This window comes from Temnothorax nylanderi, unplaced genomic scaffold (genome assembly GCF_030848795.1).
Source record: "Temnothorax nylanderi isolate EJ_2023f unplaced genomic scaffold, tnyl_v1.0 TNYL_tig0725_pilon, whole genome shotgun sequence".
NCBI classification, from domain to species: domain Eukaryota; kingdom Metazoa; phylum Arthropoda; class Insecta; order Hymenoptera; family Formicidae; genus Temnothorax; species Temnothorax nylanderi.
This window is the reverse complement of record NW_027249787.1, coordinates 39-17,849: the sequence shown is the minus strand read 5'-3', so window position 1 is coordinate 17,849 and position 17,811 is coordinate 39. Positions and strand designations below refer to the sequence as shown.

At 31.0% G+C, this 17,811-nt stretch overlaps 1 protein-coding gene across 1 annotated transcript; it reads left to right on the top strand.

The window, feature by feature from the left end:
- Positions 1-4,390: 4,390 nt before the first annotated feature.
- LOC139785024 (uncharacterized) lies at positions 4,391-7,652 on the top strand. Its single transcript, XM_071724198.1, has 6 exons — positions 4,391-4,831; positions 4,974-5,657; positions 5,735-5,985; positions 6,081-6,240; positions 6,824-6,926; positions 7,394-7,652. Exons 2-6 carry the CDS (start codon positions 5,588-5,590, stop codon positions 7,506-7,508), a joined length of 699 nt encoding a protein of 232 aa, XP_071580299.1. The 5' UTR covers positions 4,391-4,831; positions 4,974-5,587; the 3' UTR covers positions 7,509-7,652.
- The last annotated feature ends 10,159 nt before the right edge of the window (positions 7,653-17,811 follow it).

The window sequence follows — 17,811 nt, the reverse complement described above, 5'->3', positions numbered from 1 at the left end:
ACACCATGTATGAAATATAGAATGAAATGAAATATATGAATAATATGAAATATTATAACATAGAATTAATAGTTTAAGTTATGTGATACTTTTACTAACATATGCGTGTATACGTTTCTTATGAAAATATCTTAAATGCTACACATACATATATTACATAAATATATAAGTATTCCAATATACATAAGCGCACACATACGCATACAAGATATCTGAAATAGGCGTTAAATAATGTTGTTAAGCAGCAAAATATCTTAGAATATATACTGAACAACTTTAGTAGAAATTACTAATAAAGTTATTCTGTATATGAAATTCTATTATATTTTGTTATTTATTGACACTATTAAATGCTTATTTCAGATCTTATTTACATTACAATACTCATATTTAAGTAATATATGTGTGTAGGATTGTATAAATTCTACACATGGTATACATTCAGATAATTTCCTAAGAAACGTACACACGCATATGTAAGTACAAATATTATACAACGTAAGCTTTTAATTCTACGATACAATTAATACATGGTGTTGCTTTTTATATGTAACACATTGAATCATAATGCATATTTTATATTATTTGCACTGGACGATAAATGACATTGCAAAATATGCTTTGACAGTAAAAAACTTATATCCCAGAAAGTCCAAAAGAGAAATGAATGAGCGTTGAAATTTTCATAACATTTCACAGGATTCTGATAGCGGAGACAATAATAATATACTCTCGCTTAAAAGAATCTCGTGCTTTGTTAATGAATTCTTTTTTGCTGCTTGATTACAGGTCTGCTCCAAACTGTTACATATGCATAGAATATGTCGCTCTCAGTTCTATTATATCTGAAATAGATGTTGAATAATGTTAATAAATAGCATTAGAGTTTATATATACAACAAAACTTTTATTAGGTCTCATGATGTGAGTATACAAACCGTATCACACAATATTAAGCAGCAAATTGCCTTAAGAATGCAGAAACAGCAATTCGCATTGTAAATGACTTCTTTCACAGCACTGACGGACATTTTGCAAAAAACACTATGATACGCTTTTTATGTCAAAGTTATGGAAACTGATGTGTCACTGAAAATAAAAAGGAATCTATTATTGTATTGAAGTATCGCTAAGAATGTCACTAAACTGCATTTTTACCTTCCCTGCCGGCACTAGACGTAAAAGAAACGTGCTATATTGGTCACAAAGTCGCAAAAAAATAAGTTACGTCTTTTACACGTTGCCGCGACGTACAAAAGAATTTAGGTTAAAAAGCCACACGCGCGCATGGGCGTAGTTACGTCTTTTACACGTTGCCGCGACGTACAAAAGAATACACGCGCGCGTGCGCGTAGTTACGTCTTTTACACGTTGCCGCGACGTACAAAAGAATTTAGGTATGTTATTTAGTTTTGGCAATTTATTTATGTTATTTAGTTTTGGCAATTTCGCTAATCAGAGTGACGAAATCTATAAAGGTTAATGTTCGGTACACTAAATATGTCGCATATTACTGTCTGTCTCCCTCGATCAAATCACGTGTGCGCAACGTGCATTCTTCCGTGACGCTCGGTTCGCGGATATTCGGGCGCGCTCGGTATCGGTCGCTGATTCGCGCGCGCTGCGTGCCGGTCCGATCTTGTTCCCCTCCGCGCGCTCTTCCCCTCAGATAGCTCTGCGAGACTCAAGGCGTAACATCGCGGCGAGTTCGATATTTTTTCTTGTGTGCGTTATACGAAATCTGTTACGCGTTTCTGTGACTGTATAAGCGGAATCGGTTCACTGCGGCTGTTTCAATAAATAAAGTGAGAGGAAAAGCAAAGTTTCTCGACCACGTTCTTGCGAAGCAATCCTACCGTGAGACACACGTGGAGGGCACACGCGCCCGCATTCAACAGTTAAGAATAAGAAAGTGTGGAAGAACACACCAAACATGTAAGTAACTGTTTTCTATGCTTTTATATAATTAGGGCCGGTTTCACCATCTCCGATTAACTGTAACCTTCGATTAAACTCACTCTTCGTCTCTTTCTAGGGGGACAGTTAGAAAGAGATGAAGAGTGAGTTTAATCGAAGGTTACAGTTAATCGACGTTGGTGAAACTGGCCCTTATACTTTTTATTTTTCACGCATTATATTTTTTTTCTTGCTTTATTACTCTTTAATCTTTTGGCAAGTGTCCTCTCTGTGTCCTCATACATTATTTAATCTAACCTAACCTAGAAATTGTTAAAAAATATTTCTTTTTACTTTTTTTTATTTTGTTGATATGAAATACTTTTACATATACACATTATTATACAATGTTTTTAGTCCCATAATGTCACAAACTGTGAGAAGCAGAAAATTGGTGAGCGAACTTTCAAAAAAATATTTTCGCTGCCGTATGAGAAAACTAGAAAATTATCCGTATCCTATGGAAAGAGCCAAGAGAGTCAAATTCCAAAAAGACAATAATGAAAGTGATAGAAACAATGAAACTTGTAAAAATTGTGAAAACAACAATAACACATTTTATAATATGAAAATCATAGATGATAATAATGAAAGAGATGAACTTAATGATGATAATAATGAAAGAGATGAATTTAATAGTGATAGCAGTATAACAAATAACGTTGTTGATGACATTAATATTTGTGATGCAATTGAAAATGAAGTGGACAATGATTTTACTCCATCGCATTTGGCTACATGGTGTAAAACTTTAAATATACCTATGACGCATGCTGATGCATTATTGAAAGACATAAGGAAACATAAATGTTTTAGAACTATATTTCCTTCAGCTATTCGTACCATCTTAGGTACACCTAAATCTACTCAACTTAAAATTGTACCTCCAGGGGAGTATTATCATAAAAGACTTGTAAATGAATTAGTTCGAGTATTATCAAAACATAATATTGAAAATGTTAATTTAACTTTAAATATTGATGGCTTGCCATTATTTAAATCTTCAGGTCAACAACTTTGGCCAATTTTAATAAGTGTTGCAGGAATACCAGGTGAAATAATGGTAGAAGCTTATTGTGGAAATAAAAAACCAAATGACATAAATTTATTTTTAGAAGAATTTGTCAATGAGATTATTTATCTTATTAATAACGGTCTACAAATAAATAATAAATTTTTGCCTGTGAGACTACAGTGTATAAGTGCAGATGCTCCTGCAAAATCTTTTTTACTCTCTACTAAAGGCCATACTGGTTATGACAGTTGCTTAAAGTGTTTTATTCACGGCAAATATGTGAAAAATAGAGTATGTTTTCCTGGCACAAATGCTAATTTAAAAACTGTTATTGACTTTCAAAACAGTAATAATATATTGCAATTTATTCCACATATCGATTTTGTTCGAGATGTAGTTCTAGATTATATGCATGTTGTTTGTATAGGAGTTACTAAAAAGTTATTCACTTTATGGACAACTGGAAATAATTATTACAAACTTAGTCACCAAACTAAAAAAAGAATCTCAGATAGATTAGAAAATTCAATGAATATGTCTGCAAGTTTAGAATTTTCGCGTAAACCGAGATCTTTAGAAGACTTAAAATATTACAAGGCAACCGAATTCAGACAATTGCTTTTATATACAGGGCCCATAGTTTTGCAAGGACTTTTAGATAAAGATATATATTTAAATTTTTTAGTCTTACATGTAGCTTTGAGGATTTTGTGCATGGAAAATGCCAGCGAAGAAATGATTATTTATGCTGATAAACTATTAAAAAATTTCAATGAAACGTTTACTATATTATACGGTGAAGAAAATGTGTCTTTTAATGTTCATGCTCTTTTACATTTAGCAAATGACGTTCGCAAACATGGACCACTTGATTCTTTCTCTGTCTTTCGTTTTGAAAATTTTCTTCAAACAATTAAAAGTCTCATACGTAAACCTCAACATATATTAGCTCAATTACACCGCCGATATGTGGAAATACATAATATAGATATCAACAAAAAAAATATAAGAAAAAATAAGTTTGCCATTTTGCAAGAGTCGCTTCATGAAAATGGTCCTCTTTTATCTGATTGTGGCGACCCACAATATAGCAAAATTGTAGGATTCGGTTTTACCTTAATAGCTGAGGATAGAAGAGACAATTGTTTGTTGACCCATGACGGAACTATAGTTGTACTTAGAAATATTGCCTTTAATAGAATAACTAATTCTTTAGTCATAATAGGACAATATTTTACTGTCGTGGAAGATTTGTATACTCACCCTTGCAAATCACAACTAGTTGGGATTTACCTTGTATCTAAACTTTCCGGTCTGAAGCAATGGCCTCTTAAGGGTACTATTAAAAATAAATGTTTCATAGTACCGTGGAAAAGAAATAAAAATGTTGTTATATCTCTATTACATTCTAATAAATAAAAATTAAAAAAAATTAAGTATAGATAAAAATATGTATAAAAAATATAAAAATATAAAAAAATAAATAAAATAAAAATAAATAAATAAATAAATAAATAAATAAATAAATAAATAAATATAAAATATATGGTATGTTATTTTTTTAATATTATATTTTTCTTCTATATTTGTTGAAAAATATTGATTTATATATTTGTTTTTTTTTTCAGTTTATTATAATAATGGAACAATTATTAACGATAGACAATGGATTTTTTTATGTAATCGAATTTCATGATGGAATCCAGATCATTCCAGATAAGTGGGTTATCAAAGATGAAATGCTAGCATACTGGCCGAAAGTAAAATCAGATAAAGATTTTGATACTCTCGTTTATACAAGAAGTTCTATAAAAGATGATTGGTCATTAGAACCAATAAAAACAATTTTATATAAAACAGGTTTATATTAATCATTGGCTGCTTTTGTATTTTTAATCTTCCTATTAAAAATTTTTTTTTCTATTTTTTAATCTCGTTTTTTATTTTTTTATTATTTTTACAAAAATAAATATTGCTAATAAAATGTTTTTTTAATTTTCAGGTTCATTTGCAATTGCCAAAATTAAATTAAAAAAAGCGGAATATGAAAGCGATATTGACTCGCCATATGATACAGATGAAAAAAAGAAAAAGAGGAGAGATAACGCTAAAATACAATTTAGTGATAATAGTGAACAACAGAGTGAACAACAGAGTCGTGGAAAAAAAAAATAAAACCCCAAAAAACGAATTTACCACCACTTCCTGAAGTGCCAATTGCTGGTACAGGCTGCTGTTAAAACTGCATTATGAATGCTTCAAAATATTATTTTATATACTTTTGTTTCACATTTGAGAAGAATAAAAATAGAATGATGTTTCGAAACATTTTGTAGTGCAGTAGCAGTTTTGACCGCAGTATTAATGTAGCTAATATATATCAAACAATTTTTTTCAGTTGCCTCAGCCACCACATATAGTAAAACTGATGTAACGGACAACTCTTCTTTAGTTACATCAGCTGGCACGCATAGTAAAACTTATGTATCGAAGAACTCTTCAATTGTATCAGCTGGCACGCATAGTAAAGCTTGTGCATCAGATAACTTTTCTTCTTCAATTGCCTCAACTAGCACGCATGGTAAAACTTATGTATCGAACAACTGTTCTTCAGTTATGGATAACAAATCATTATCCTCTAGAAATAAAAACCTAGATACTGCTGTATTGTCTTCTAATAATGACGGTAAGAGAAAATGTAACATTTCTTCATATTTAATATCAATTTGTAAACAAGTTTTGACGTAACTATTATTATTTCAGAAATTAATCATAAAATTCCTCAAATTTTGAGAATAGTGGAAGATTTGAAGACATCTATGAACGGTCTCACTTCTTTAATTCGAGAAGTCATTAAAAGGCTAGATAATTTGGAAAAAAATAGTGAATCTTTAAAAGTTCAATCTGTTTTAGATGAATGCAATACACTTGAAGTTTTTCCTATAGAAACTGCAGCTAGCCTTAAAGAAGTGGAAAGCATGATTGAGAATAATTCTGCATTCAAAAAAAATTTGGTAAAAATTTTATATTATTATTTCATCTACTGAATCTACATTTTTTAATATACACTATATGTATATTAAAATTACTTTATTTCTATTTTTTGTAGATAACAAGTCTGACGCAAGTTACCAGTGCAGATATTAAAAAAACAATCCGCAATATTTTACATTATCTTATAACTGATGAAATGGCTCAAAAGTACAGCTGGTTAGGACAAAGACATAAGGCTGCATTTCAAAATTTGCAGATATCGAAAATTTTGACACGTACGTTTTCTCTCTCTCTCTCTTTCTTATATATATATATTTATGTTATAAAAATTATATAAAATTTTTGGTTATATTTTATATAGTTTGCAAAATGGTGAAGATCTGTTTAGTTTTATTTTTTCTATATGCATGCTAGTATTGTAGCAACACTTATCAGACATTTTGTTAATTATTAACAATTATGTATTAACAGTTAATACATAATATGAATTCGTATGCTTAAGAATTTTCAGTTTTTATGACACAAAAAAGATATAAAGACATTGTCTCAAAAATATTTTATAAGAAAAGTTTATTATTAAAATATGAAGTTAATTGTTATAATAAAAATGTAACATATTTTATATTAACTTTTTGAATATTTTCAAATTCTATATTTCACAAAATTTGTATATACTTTGCGAATTTTAATTATTGTTGCTGTGTATTATAATGCTATATTTGACCAAGTTTTTTTAATTTTTTGAAATTTATTTGAATTTTATCTATCTATACAAAAGCAATAAATAAATTTTTTTACTAAAATATTTGTACTCACTGTTGTTTCTTTTAGCATTTACATTTGCTTTATAATTTTCAGTTGTTGTTCAAATGCGACATCAAGATATTACATGTGAGCAAATTTCTTCTGTTGCTGCAGAATGGTTAAAACATGCAAAACAAAGAGCACAAAGAAAATCTGAGTAAGTTTAAAAGTCAATAAAAAATTTCTTTTCTTTTAATGTGGAAGTTTTCTAATGTGATAATTTATTACATATATACAAATTGTTTGAGTGTTCTAATTAACTATGTTATGATCAAAATAGTTATTAATATAATTGCAACATGCTCTTTTCCGTGGGTCTTTGTTGTACTAATTTTTATTTCTATTTCAATTAATGTTATATATGTATATGTATGTATATACACACACACACACACACACACACACACACACACACACACACACACACACTTATATACATATATAACATTAATTGAAATAGAAATAGAAATTAGTTTAACAGAGCCCCATGGAAAAGAGTATCTATATATATTAATGACTATTATATGTATATATGCATATATTTTGTGCATCTTCTGCAATCTGAACTTTATCCTTTTTTCAATGCGCTTCGTATGTAATGATATCTCTTGTTATTTGTTTTAGGAAAGAAAAAAAATGTCGAAAGGAGGAAACGCCCCCATTAAGTTCAAACTCATCGTCAGATAATTCGGAAAGTGATGAACTGAATGATGAGTGTTCATCAAATGATGAACACTAAACATTATAATTACCAAAAGATAAAAACTATTTTAAAGGTTTTATAAATAGTACAAAGATTAGTTTTATTTACTTTTTATATGTGCAATACGTGCATAATGTGCATTATATATGTGTATAGAATATATTTTTATTTTCACACTTACATTTTTCACACATATAACAATTCTTTATAATATATAATAATTCTTTTAAGAGAAAGACTGTTTATTTTTAAAATAATGACCGTATATTTTATTATGTTGATATACTTTTGATAATTTAGACGATTTTAAGAGTTACGTATTTTGATAACATTTATTAACATTGAGTGAGAAAGAGATATAAAGAGAAAATAAAAGGCTAATGTAGCAACAAAAACATATATTTACATTATTTTTATTTATTACCTCCTTTCTTGGTGCTTTATATTTATATTATAAAACACAATCGTCTGATTTTGAGAAGTTGAGATTAGTTTTTATTGTGTTATATATGTAAACTATATATTTATATTGATAGACAAAATACATAATGATTTATACTTATTATTGTGAAAGAAATATAAAATAGATGTTATATTTTATTTAAAATAAAATATATATTGTCTGTTTAAATTTCTGTCACATAAATAATATATAATCACTTATTTTGTCCAATATATAAAAATATATACCGTTAACATATATAATACAATAAAAACTAATCTTAATTTCTCAAAACCGATTGATTATTTTTAGGTTGCAAATAGGTGCTCAACCCGTCACATAAAGTCGCAAATACACGTCACTACAACGTTTCTGTCACCAAGAATTTGGCTGTTAGTTACGTCACAGCAACGTGGCAATTACGTTTCGAACACCAATTGAGACGTCGTTGTAACGTAACGTGTGACGAGTTAACACGTCATAATGACGTTTTTAACACGTACCAGTGCCGGCAGGGTTGTTATGAAATATTTAAATAAACGATATACTTACTGAAATAGTGATGTATCTAATTAAGGGGATCCTGCAGTGACAGGCGAACTTCCTCGATGTCGATAATGTCAACCTTTCTAATTTTGTTTTCCCTATATCTGTCTTTGTCTAACGAAATGACATCTGTCCTTGTTTGATTGCTCGCCATCTCTTGCAAGATTCGGCAACTACTGTTGCTGCTCTTCTTGTCATTCTGCATCCGTATTTGCATTACTAAAATAATTTTTCGATGAATCTTTTTTTGTACGCATTGAATCTTACTTCTACTTGCACGATATTATTCCTACATGTTTTCCCAAGGGCAGATGATAAACATTATGTATGTATAAACTGCAGAATTTTTGTTTTAAACAAATATTGTCGTTAGGTGACAGCTGTATGTGCCCAAATAAGTAATATTTTTAATTTTTTGGTGTTTTTGATATAAAATCGCGTTTGTTACCCTAGATTTTTGTGCGAACTTTAATTCTGTAAAAGATTTTTGCAATTCTATAAAGCCAATTAAAAGATCCATCGAAAAACGATAATGTCGGTAAATCATACGGCTGCAGGATCCCCTTAATGCTCTAAGAAGAATTAGGTCCAGATGACAGTTACAATAAATTTAATTGTCCCTGATTTGTTTTTTTTTCTGCTTACATTACTCTGTGTTCGTTGCGAGGTGTCATTGCAATAATATTTTGTTCGGAAAAGATTTGGAGAATGTACAGTTAAATATGACTGTAAAACAATAATAAATTAATTATTTCCACGCTTTGACATTACGCGATGATAGGTTAGGAAATTTGTCATAACAATGGTACACTAGGTAAATTTACGAACTGATACAATAAAATTATTGATTATTTACAGAGAGCACACGCCAGGCAAAAATACAAATAGAAATACAATGGCTTGCAAAACGGTTAATTCCGGTTATGACAGACCGGTATTCCTAACCTCTTGTAATGTCATCGCGAGGTAATAATAATTATTAATATATTTAAGTAACAATTTATTATTATTTTTGCAGAGTCATACTTAACTGTAAATTTTCCATATTTTCCTTTCCGGACAAAATTATCAAGAAAAAGGATATATCAAAGACAATTAAATTTATTGTAATTGTCATCTGGAACCAATTCTTCTCGGAGCATTAATTAGAAACATCACTATTTCAGTAAATTTGCCTAGCGTACCGTTATTATGACAAATTTCCTAATTTATCATTGCGTAATATCATCGCGTGGAAATAATTAATGTCGGTTTATATTGCATGATAAAAGCTGCGGTCCACTTGATGCTACAAATGCTTCGAAGCGTTCGATTGACCAATCAAAAGAAAGAATTTTACTAATTGATAAGTCAAAGAATGCTTCAAAGCATTTATAGCAATAAGTGGACCGTGATGTATTAATACTTTGAATTCGATGTCTACGTGTCCCAGGTCGCCGATGACGAGGTCCAGATAGTGTGCTCCGTAGTTTTCGGTGTCTAGATGTATTAATACTTGGAATTCGACATCTATGTATTCCAGGTCGCCGATTCAAGATATTAATATATCTAGACACCGAAAACTACAGAGCGCACTATCTGGACTACGTCATCGGCGACCTGGGACACGTAGATATCGAATTTAAAGATATAAAACACCTAGAAACCGAAAACTACGAGCGCACAGCTTAGGTTCCATCTTCGGCGACCTGGGACACGTAGACGTCGAATTCAAAGTATTAATACAGTTAGACACCGAAAACTACGTAGCGCACTATTTGGACCTCGTCATCGGCGACCTGAGACACGTAGATATCGAATTCAAGGATATGAAACACCTAGAAACCGAAAGTTTACCGGATTTTGACACTTCTTATATTAAGTTGGATAAGCAATGTTTGCTATCACAATGTAATTCGAGTATTTTATTAGTAACGTTGAACAAAAAAATGGATGTATATACATGTAAGACACATTTAATTAAAAGTGAGTATTGTTGTTATATTCTCATAGTTTGTAGATAATAATTAAGGGTATGTAAGATAAGTTTAATAATGTATTAGTTAATCAATTTTTTACTATTTACAGTGAAATCTTCACTAGAAATAATGTACAATAAACAACCTATACAAGTGCTGGGATAAATAAGGATAAATATGCACAATTACATTAAGAAATATTTTTATTTTGTTTTCTTATTGTTTGTTGATCCTAAAGGAGCTTGGATTATTACGATGACAATTATACAGTAAGGTAAGATTACAGCACACAAGATATTTTTGTCACACTGCTTATTAAATATTATATCATATTCATTTTTATTTTAGCAGAAGACAGTAATAGATGAATGGTAATCTGCAAACCAGAAATCCAAGTTGCATCGAATGTAAAAAAGAAATCCATTACAAAGCATGAGAATCTGTTAAGCGAGAGCTTAATATTCTAGTCTCCGCAAATAGAAGCTTGTTATTTGTAATGGAAAGATCAACGCTCATAAGGCTTTAATATTGATAATATATATAAAAAGTTAAAGGAAGTAACAAAATATTTACACATTAAAATTGAATTCGCAAAATTTATTTATGAAAATTACAAAGAATCTTATAATTATAATATATAAATGTTTAATATTTTGTTGTATTAAAACAATCAGAACTGTTTTATATCAAATGCACTTACAATTAGACATTTTCTACGCTTTGCAAACATTAACATTTTTCAGTACTCTAAAATTAAACTATTCAAATTATAACTCAGCTTATATAAATATTTGCTACAAACGAAAATTATTTATGATTACATTATAGATCTGTTCATTTTAACTGAACTGGCTGCACCAGTTCAAAGTTTATCTTTTCTCTTCCAATATGGAGTAAAGAAGATAAATTCTGAATTAGTGCAACCAGTTCAGCTAAAACGAACAGATCTTATATCATGACAACTCTGACTCGACTAGAATTTTGTCTTATAAGTTTTTGAAAAAAAAAAAAAAAAAAAAAAATTAATAAATCATTTGTGGAATTATTTGTTACTAAAACCATTGCACGCGTAAAAAGTTTTAGTCGTAACCGTAAGATTCGACCAATCGCGTTGCTCGATTCGGCCAACCGTAAAATGCATCGTCTATAATAGTGAGCAGTAAGCAGTACGAAATGGGATTTGTTTATTTCGTTACTCCCGACAAAATGGACAAATCTCATTTGGTATTGTTTGCTGCTTACTACTTATGGCTCTGGCAGACCAGCGCGATTTGCGACACGCGACGCGCGATTATCCAATGGGCGTACAATTTTTTGAAAAGAGCTGTACGCCCATTGGATAATCGCGCATCGCGTGTCGCAAATCGCGCTGGTCTGCCAGAGCCATTACTCTGTACTATTTACTGCCCTTGTAGACGACGCATAAGAATCGTAGCAATGCGATTACGACTAAAACTTTTTTACGCAATGACCTTAATGACGAAAATTATTTATGATCACATTATATCGTGACAACTCATCTGACTCGAGTTTTTTCTTATAAAGTAAAAAAAAATTAATCATCAATAGAACTGTTTATGGAACTTATTAAAAAACATTGAGAAAAAGATCTTTTTCTGAACATAAATTTTAAGATTACTTTTAAATTCTATGTTTACATACTAATATTAAGACAATTCTACACGCACTTTCCGTCATCATAAACTTAACCGTAACGTAAGGATTCGACCAATCGCGTTGCTTGATTCGTGTGACATACAATCGAATCAAGCAACGTGGTTGAATCCTTAAGGCCCGAGCACAGACTTTTGCATAACGCATAAGCATGAGAAATTTGATTGGTTGAATTTCTTATGCATATGCGTTATGCATGTTTGGACCAATCAAATTTCTTATGCATATGCGTTATGCGTTATGCAAAAGTCTGAGCTCTGGCCTTTACATTACGGTTAAGTTTATGGTTACGGAAGGTGTGTAGAATGGCCTTAAAACCCATTCTACATAAAGTCCTTATGGAATTATAACTTTTAAATAACTTTGATATTCCACATTACAAATTGGACATCTCTTTGATTGTAGTTCTAAGATACAATCACTGCAACAACATAAATGACCACAAGAAATAAAAATATGACCTGCTTTATTTACTAAGCAGATGCTGCAGCAGTCAGATGTACGTACATCAGATACTGACTGCACTGGATAATATGGTATATCTTCATTTTCAATTTCATCTGCAAAAATATTGCCATAATCATCGGAAGGAATGCGATAAATATTTTCATCTTCACCTGCAGTAAAAGAATTATGATTTTAGCTTACAATTACAATAATTACAATTATAATTAAATAAATATGTTTTATATGTGTAATGCAAATGACATTAATACCAAATCAAAACAAAGAAAAACAGATTTGAATTACTCAATTTTTTAATTTGTTTATAATATATTTTACACTCAATACATATTAAAATTTTTATTATTACAAATTAGTACAGTAATATGCATCAGTATTAGTATATTATAAGTAAAAATCCAAAACAAAATCTAAAACATTAATTCTTTTTCCTTTAATTTTTTATGCTTAACCAAATATAAGAAATATGATGTATAAATGTTTTTACTAAAATAAAAAATTACGACCAAAATACTTTCAATAGATACAAAAGTAATTTATTTGTTTTAAATTAATATGTGCTCTCTCAAATATTTATTTTAAGTGTTTCGGTAATTATATAACTAGAAAATTTAACGATTTAAATGTATTTGTTTTATATAACTTACTATAGTAATATTAACGTAAATAAATAATAATGTAACTATATATTCATTATACTGTTGCGCCCGTGCGAGTCTGTCCGAGACGCCCGGTATGAAGAGAAGCGAAGCGTCCTTAGCAACGAGATTATTGAGTAAACAACAACTGACGGTTTGGTTCTGGAGCCGCGGGATTATTCGAACGTGTGTTCACGCTCTCTGTAACGAGCCTTGTTTTAATAAACGCTAACCGAGTTCCTTTTGTAAAACGGTGTTCCCTTTATTTCCGCGGGTCACGGGAGTGAGTGCGCGTGAGAGTGCGAGCGTGAGAGAGTGCTTCGCGATGAGCGCAACAATACGAACAAATTATTTTCTCAGCAATTATTATGTCTATTGTAAAAATATGTTAATATTACTTTGTAATTTAATATTACTTTATGTAAAAGTATCTTACTTGAGTTTAAAATAGATATAACTTGTGGTGTAGCTCTATCAGTTTCATCATGTGACATATTTTCATGGGAAATATGAACACGATTTTCTCCTGATGTGGAATTTGATATTTGATTATGTATCTCAAGGTTAGGAGGAGATGTGGTCGATTGTTCTAAATCGTCTATTGTTGGATTACTTATTTCCGAGGAAGTATGGAGTGATCTTTGTGGAGAAATAGAATGTCCCGTTTGACGACGACTACGGCCGCGACCACGATCACGTGAGTATGCTGTATTCACTCGTCTAGATGAAGTATTATAAATTGTTGCATTTTCTAGAAACATTAATATAATTTTTTATATGTATTATTATAATTTCAAATTATGAATAGAATAGTCTTTTAGTACTTCAAATTTTTCTTTAGTTAAATATATTAGTAATATTCACCTTCTCCTGATGTGGAATTTGATGTTTGATTATGTATCTCAAGGTTAAGAGAAGATGTGGTCGATTGTTCTAAATCGTCTATTGTTGGATTACTTATTTCCGAGGAAGTATGGAGTGATCTTTGTGGAGAAATAAAATGTCCCGTTTGACGACGACCACGACTACGACCACGATCAGTACTACGCCCACGATTAGAAGCACGACTACGGCCGCGACCACGATCACGTGAGTATGCTGTATTCACTCGTCTAGATGAAGTATTATAAATTGTTGCATTTTCTAGAAACATTAATATAATTTTTTATATGTATTATTATAATTTCAAATTATGAATAGAATAGTCTTTTAGTACTTCAAATTTTTCTTTAGTTAAATATATTAGTAATATTCACCTTCTCCTGATGTGGAATTTGATGTTTGATTATGTATCTCAAGGTTAGGAGGAGATGTGGTCGATTGTTCTAAATCGTCTATTGTTGAATTACTTATTTCCGAGGAAGTATGGAGTGATCTTTGTGGAGAAATAGAATGTCCCGTTTGACGACGACCACGATCAGTACTACGACCACGATTAGAAGCACGACTACGGCCGCGACCACGATCACGAGAGTATGCTGTATTCACTCGTCTAGATGAAGTATTATAAATTGTTGCATTTTCTAGAAACATTGAAACATTAATATGATTTTTTATATGTATTATTATAATTTTAAATTATGAATAGAATATAGTACTTTAGTACTTCAAACTTTTCGGTAATTATGCATAAAAGGGGCCTCCTCTCCGATTTGTTTTATTTTTAAATATGTTGTTGGGGGTGTCTTCCCGAGTCATTTCATATATACATATAAGAGTCGGACTTAAATAGTTTCGGAGATACAGGCTGAGAAACACACACGCACACGGGAGGGATGGCCAATAATCAAGCGTCTCAATTCAAGCAGTTAGGTATCACGCTGGGAGTTTGTTTAGTTATATTATGCGGGGGAAGGGGCTCCGCCTGCGGTCCCGCCTATTTTTGTACTGTTTATACACATGTACCATACACATGTACTATACAAATGTATTATACATATGTGTATAAGCAGTACAATAATAGGCGGGGGAGGGGCTCCGCCTGCGGCGGAGCCCCTTCCCCCGCATAATATAACTAAACAAACTCCCAGCGTGATACCTAACTGCTTGAATTGAGATGCTTGATTATTGGCCCCCCTCTCTTGCATTCCCCCGCGCGTGTGTGTTTGTGCCCCTTTTATGCTTAAAAATATTAAATAATAGTATATTACACTACAAGGGCCGAAAGTGTGAGATTCCTGCACTGCGCGCCATAATGCCCGAGGCGAAGCCGAGGGCATGATGGCGCGCAGTTCAGGGCTCTCACACTTTCGGCCCGTGTAGTGTATACTATTTTTCTTGCTACTCGGTCGAAAGTACGGAACAATAATATGTATATATTAATAAGACATTGATGCCTGCCCCGACATTTGCGGCACGAGCGAAGCGAGTGCTGCTGGTCGGGGGGGCAGGCATCAAGACATCTATAAATAAAGGTATAAATACACTTAACAAAAGAAATAGTATATATATTAAGACATGACTATTTATTTGTATCACAATTACAAAATTTATTTATAATAGTTAAAGTTACTTAATTTTTTATAGCTTATGTCGAGCTTTATGTAGTAATAGTTATCTTTTTTAAATAATTATAAAATTAAAGTACATTGCATCCATTATAATTAAACAATTATATGTATTATAGTGTTAAATTTTTTATAATAAATGTTTTTTATGTATTACATATTTTGCTCAGGAGTTTTATCAGTCGAAGAATAAAAATTATTAATAATATTCCCGTGAAAGACACAGTTGTCGTATTTCACGTTTGGAATTTTACTTGTGATTGTTTCCATAGGAGAAGACTCTGATACCAGTGCATTTTTCTTGAAATTTGTTGATTTAGTTTCCGCAGTCAATTGTTTTGTTTCATTTATAATAGATGTAGACTGTACTGATTGTCCATTATTGTTTGCAGTACTTAATTTCTGGACCTTAATTTTTTTTGGTGGAGGTTGATTCTCTTTTTCATGCGAAAAAATCAAAATTGGTGGTTTTTTTAGAAAATGACAAGGTAGAGCTGTTTCGGGGTCAGAAGAAATATTAATTTTTTGATTATTCCCTGTAGTAAACGAAGGTAGTGGTGTCTCTGGTTCTTTTGATTTCTCTAATTCAAATGACTTATCAATTTCCGCTAAAATTTCATCATTCAAGTTAAAGTCATCAAAATCATTATCATTATCATAATTGACTTCTACTGGTGAAGATTCTTTTTTTTGATCAGAGAATCTTGGTTTAGTTATGAAAGTACCACTTGTAGATGGTTGGTGATTCAATTGACTTTCAGCTTCCGTTGTATAAGTGATCTTTTCAAAGATTTTTTGTCTGTTTAGCAAGGAGTTTTCAATATAACCTGTAAATATAAATACATAATTCAAAATACTTACAAAAAATTTATAATTATTATTTTTAATAAATAAAAAAATTACCTTCTGCTATATTAGTTGATTTCCATCCTCCTAATTGTTTCAGCATTGTAATGTTTGCTCCGGAATTTGATATTAATGTAGCCGACGTTCTGCGAAAGCAGTGTCCAGTGTAACGATGTGAGTTAGCCAATTCCAAATATTCAGCTATGATTTTAGGAATCTGACCGATTTTATTTCTCCCAATTACTTGGCGCTGACATTTGCCTTTCAAGAACTGTATAAAAAATCGTTCAGTTTTAAAATCTGGAGGCCTTAATGAGATATATTTCTTTACTCTTTAATAATAAAGAGCTCCGATTAAAAATTTTCGAGGTAAACCATTCTTTGAATCATTTATAGACACAAGATATTTTCCACCAAGATCTTCAACATCAGGAACTTGGAGTTCTTTCAATTCGTCGCATCTTGTAGCTCTACAAATGCCAAAGATTAGCATAACCTTAAAATATAAAAATAAAGATAGAAATAAATTAATTAATTAAGTAATTAATACAAATATTTATAAATACATACTTTATGGGCTAAATGGTGGTAGTCGGGTGCATTATTTATGAATTTCATAGCCTCGTCCCACGTTAAGACAGCAGATTTCTTTGGCTTATAACCTTTGGCTTCATTTTTGACTAGACCTTTTAATTTATAAAACTTGCCAATATCAATGTTGTTTCTAGCGGTTAACGTAGATTTTAACATAGAATGAATACTCCACATCGTTGATGGACATAATCTTGTACTTAAACTTTTAAAGTATACTATCAAATTACTTTCCTCAGACTCAGATAAAGCATTCTTATTTTCTTCTTTCCATTTTTGGTAATTATTATAGGCTAGCATATATTTATCAGCAGATTTCTTGGGTAAGGAGTTAGTTTCAACAATTAATTGTGCCTCAGCATCAAAGTTTCTGATAACCTCTTCCTCATCGGTTGACTCACCAGATGATAATTCAGCCATTTTTTTTATTTTTATTTCACTTCAGTCACTGTCACTTTTTAAATAGTATTCAATAATAAACATTAGTTAATTAACTAATCGTAAACAAACTTTGAGGTTATACGAGCGAAAGTATAGTAAAGGTCTTGGGTACACCAATACACCAATACAACCAAATCTGAGAAATGTGACTCTTACATGGAGAGCTACAGAGGAAGGGATATTTACAGGAGCTTTACTGTAGTAACCGAGTTTGTCTCGCACGGTAGTATT

What these genes read in the sequence shown, in the direction of transcription:
- LOC139785024 (XM_071724198.1), top strand. Translation starts at nt 5,588, where the DNA reads ATGGATAACAAATCATTATCCTCTAGAAATAAAAACCTAGATACTGCT. An exon ending in CTGCATTCAAAAAAAATTTG is followed by an intron (nt 5,986 to 6,080) that starts GTAAAAATTTTA and finishes TATTTTTTGTAG; the next exon opens with ATAACAAGTCTGACGCAAGT. An exon ending in AGAGCACAAAGAAAATCTGA is followed by an intron (nt 6,927 to 7,393) that starts GTAAGTTTAAAA and finishes TATTTGTTTTAG; the next exon opens with GAAAGAAAAAAAATGTCGAA.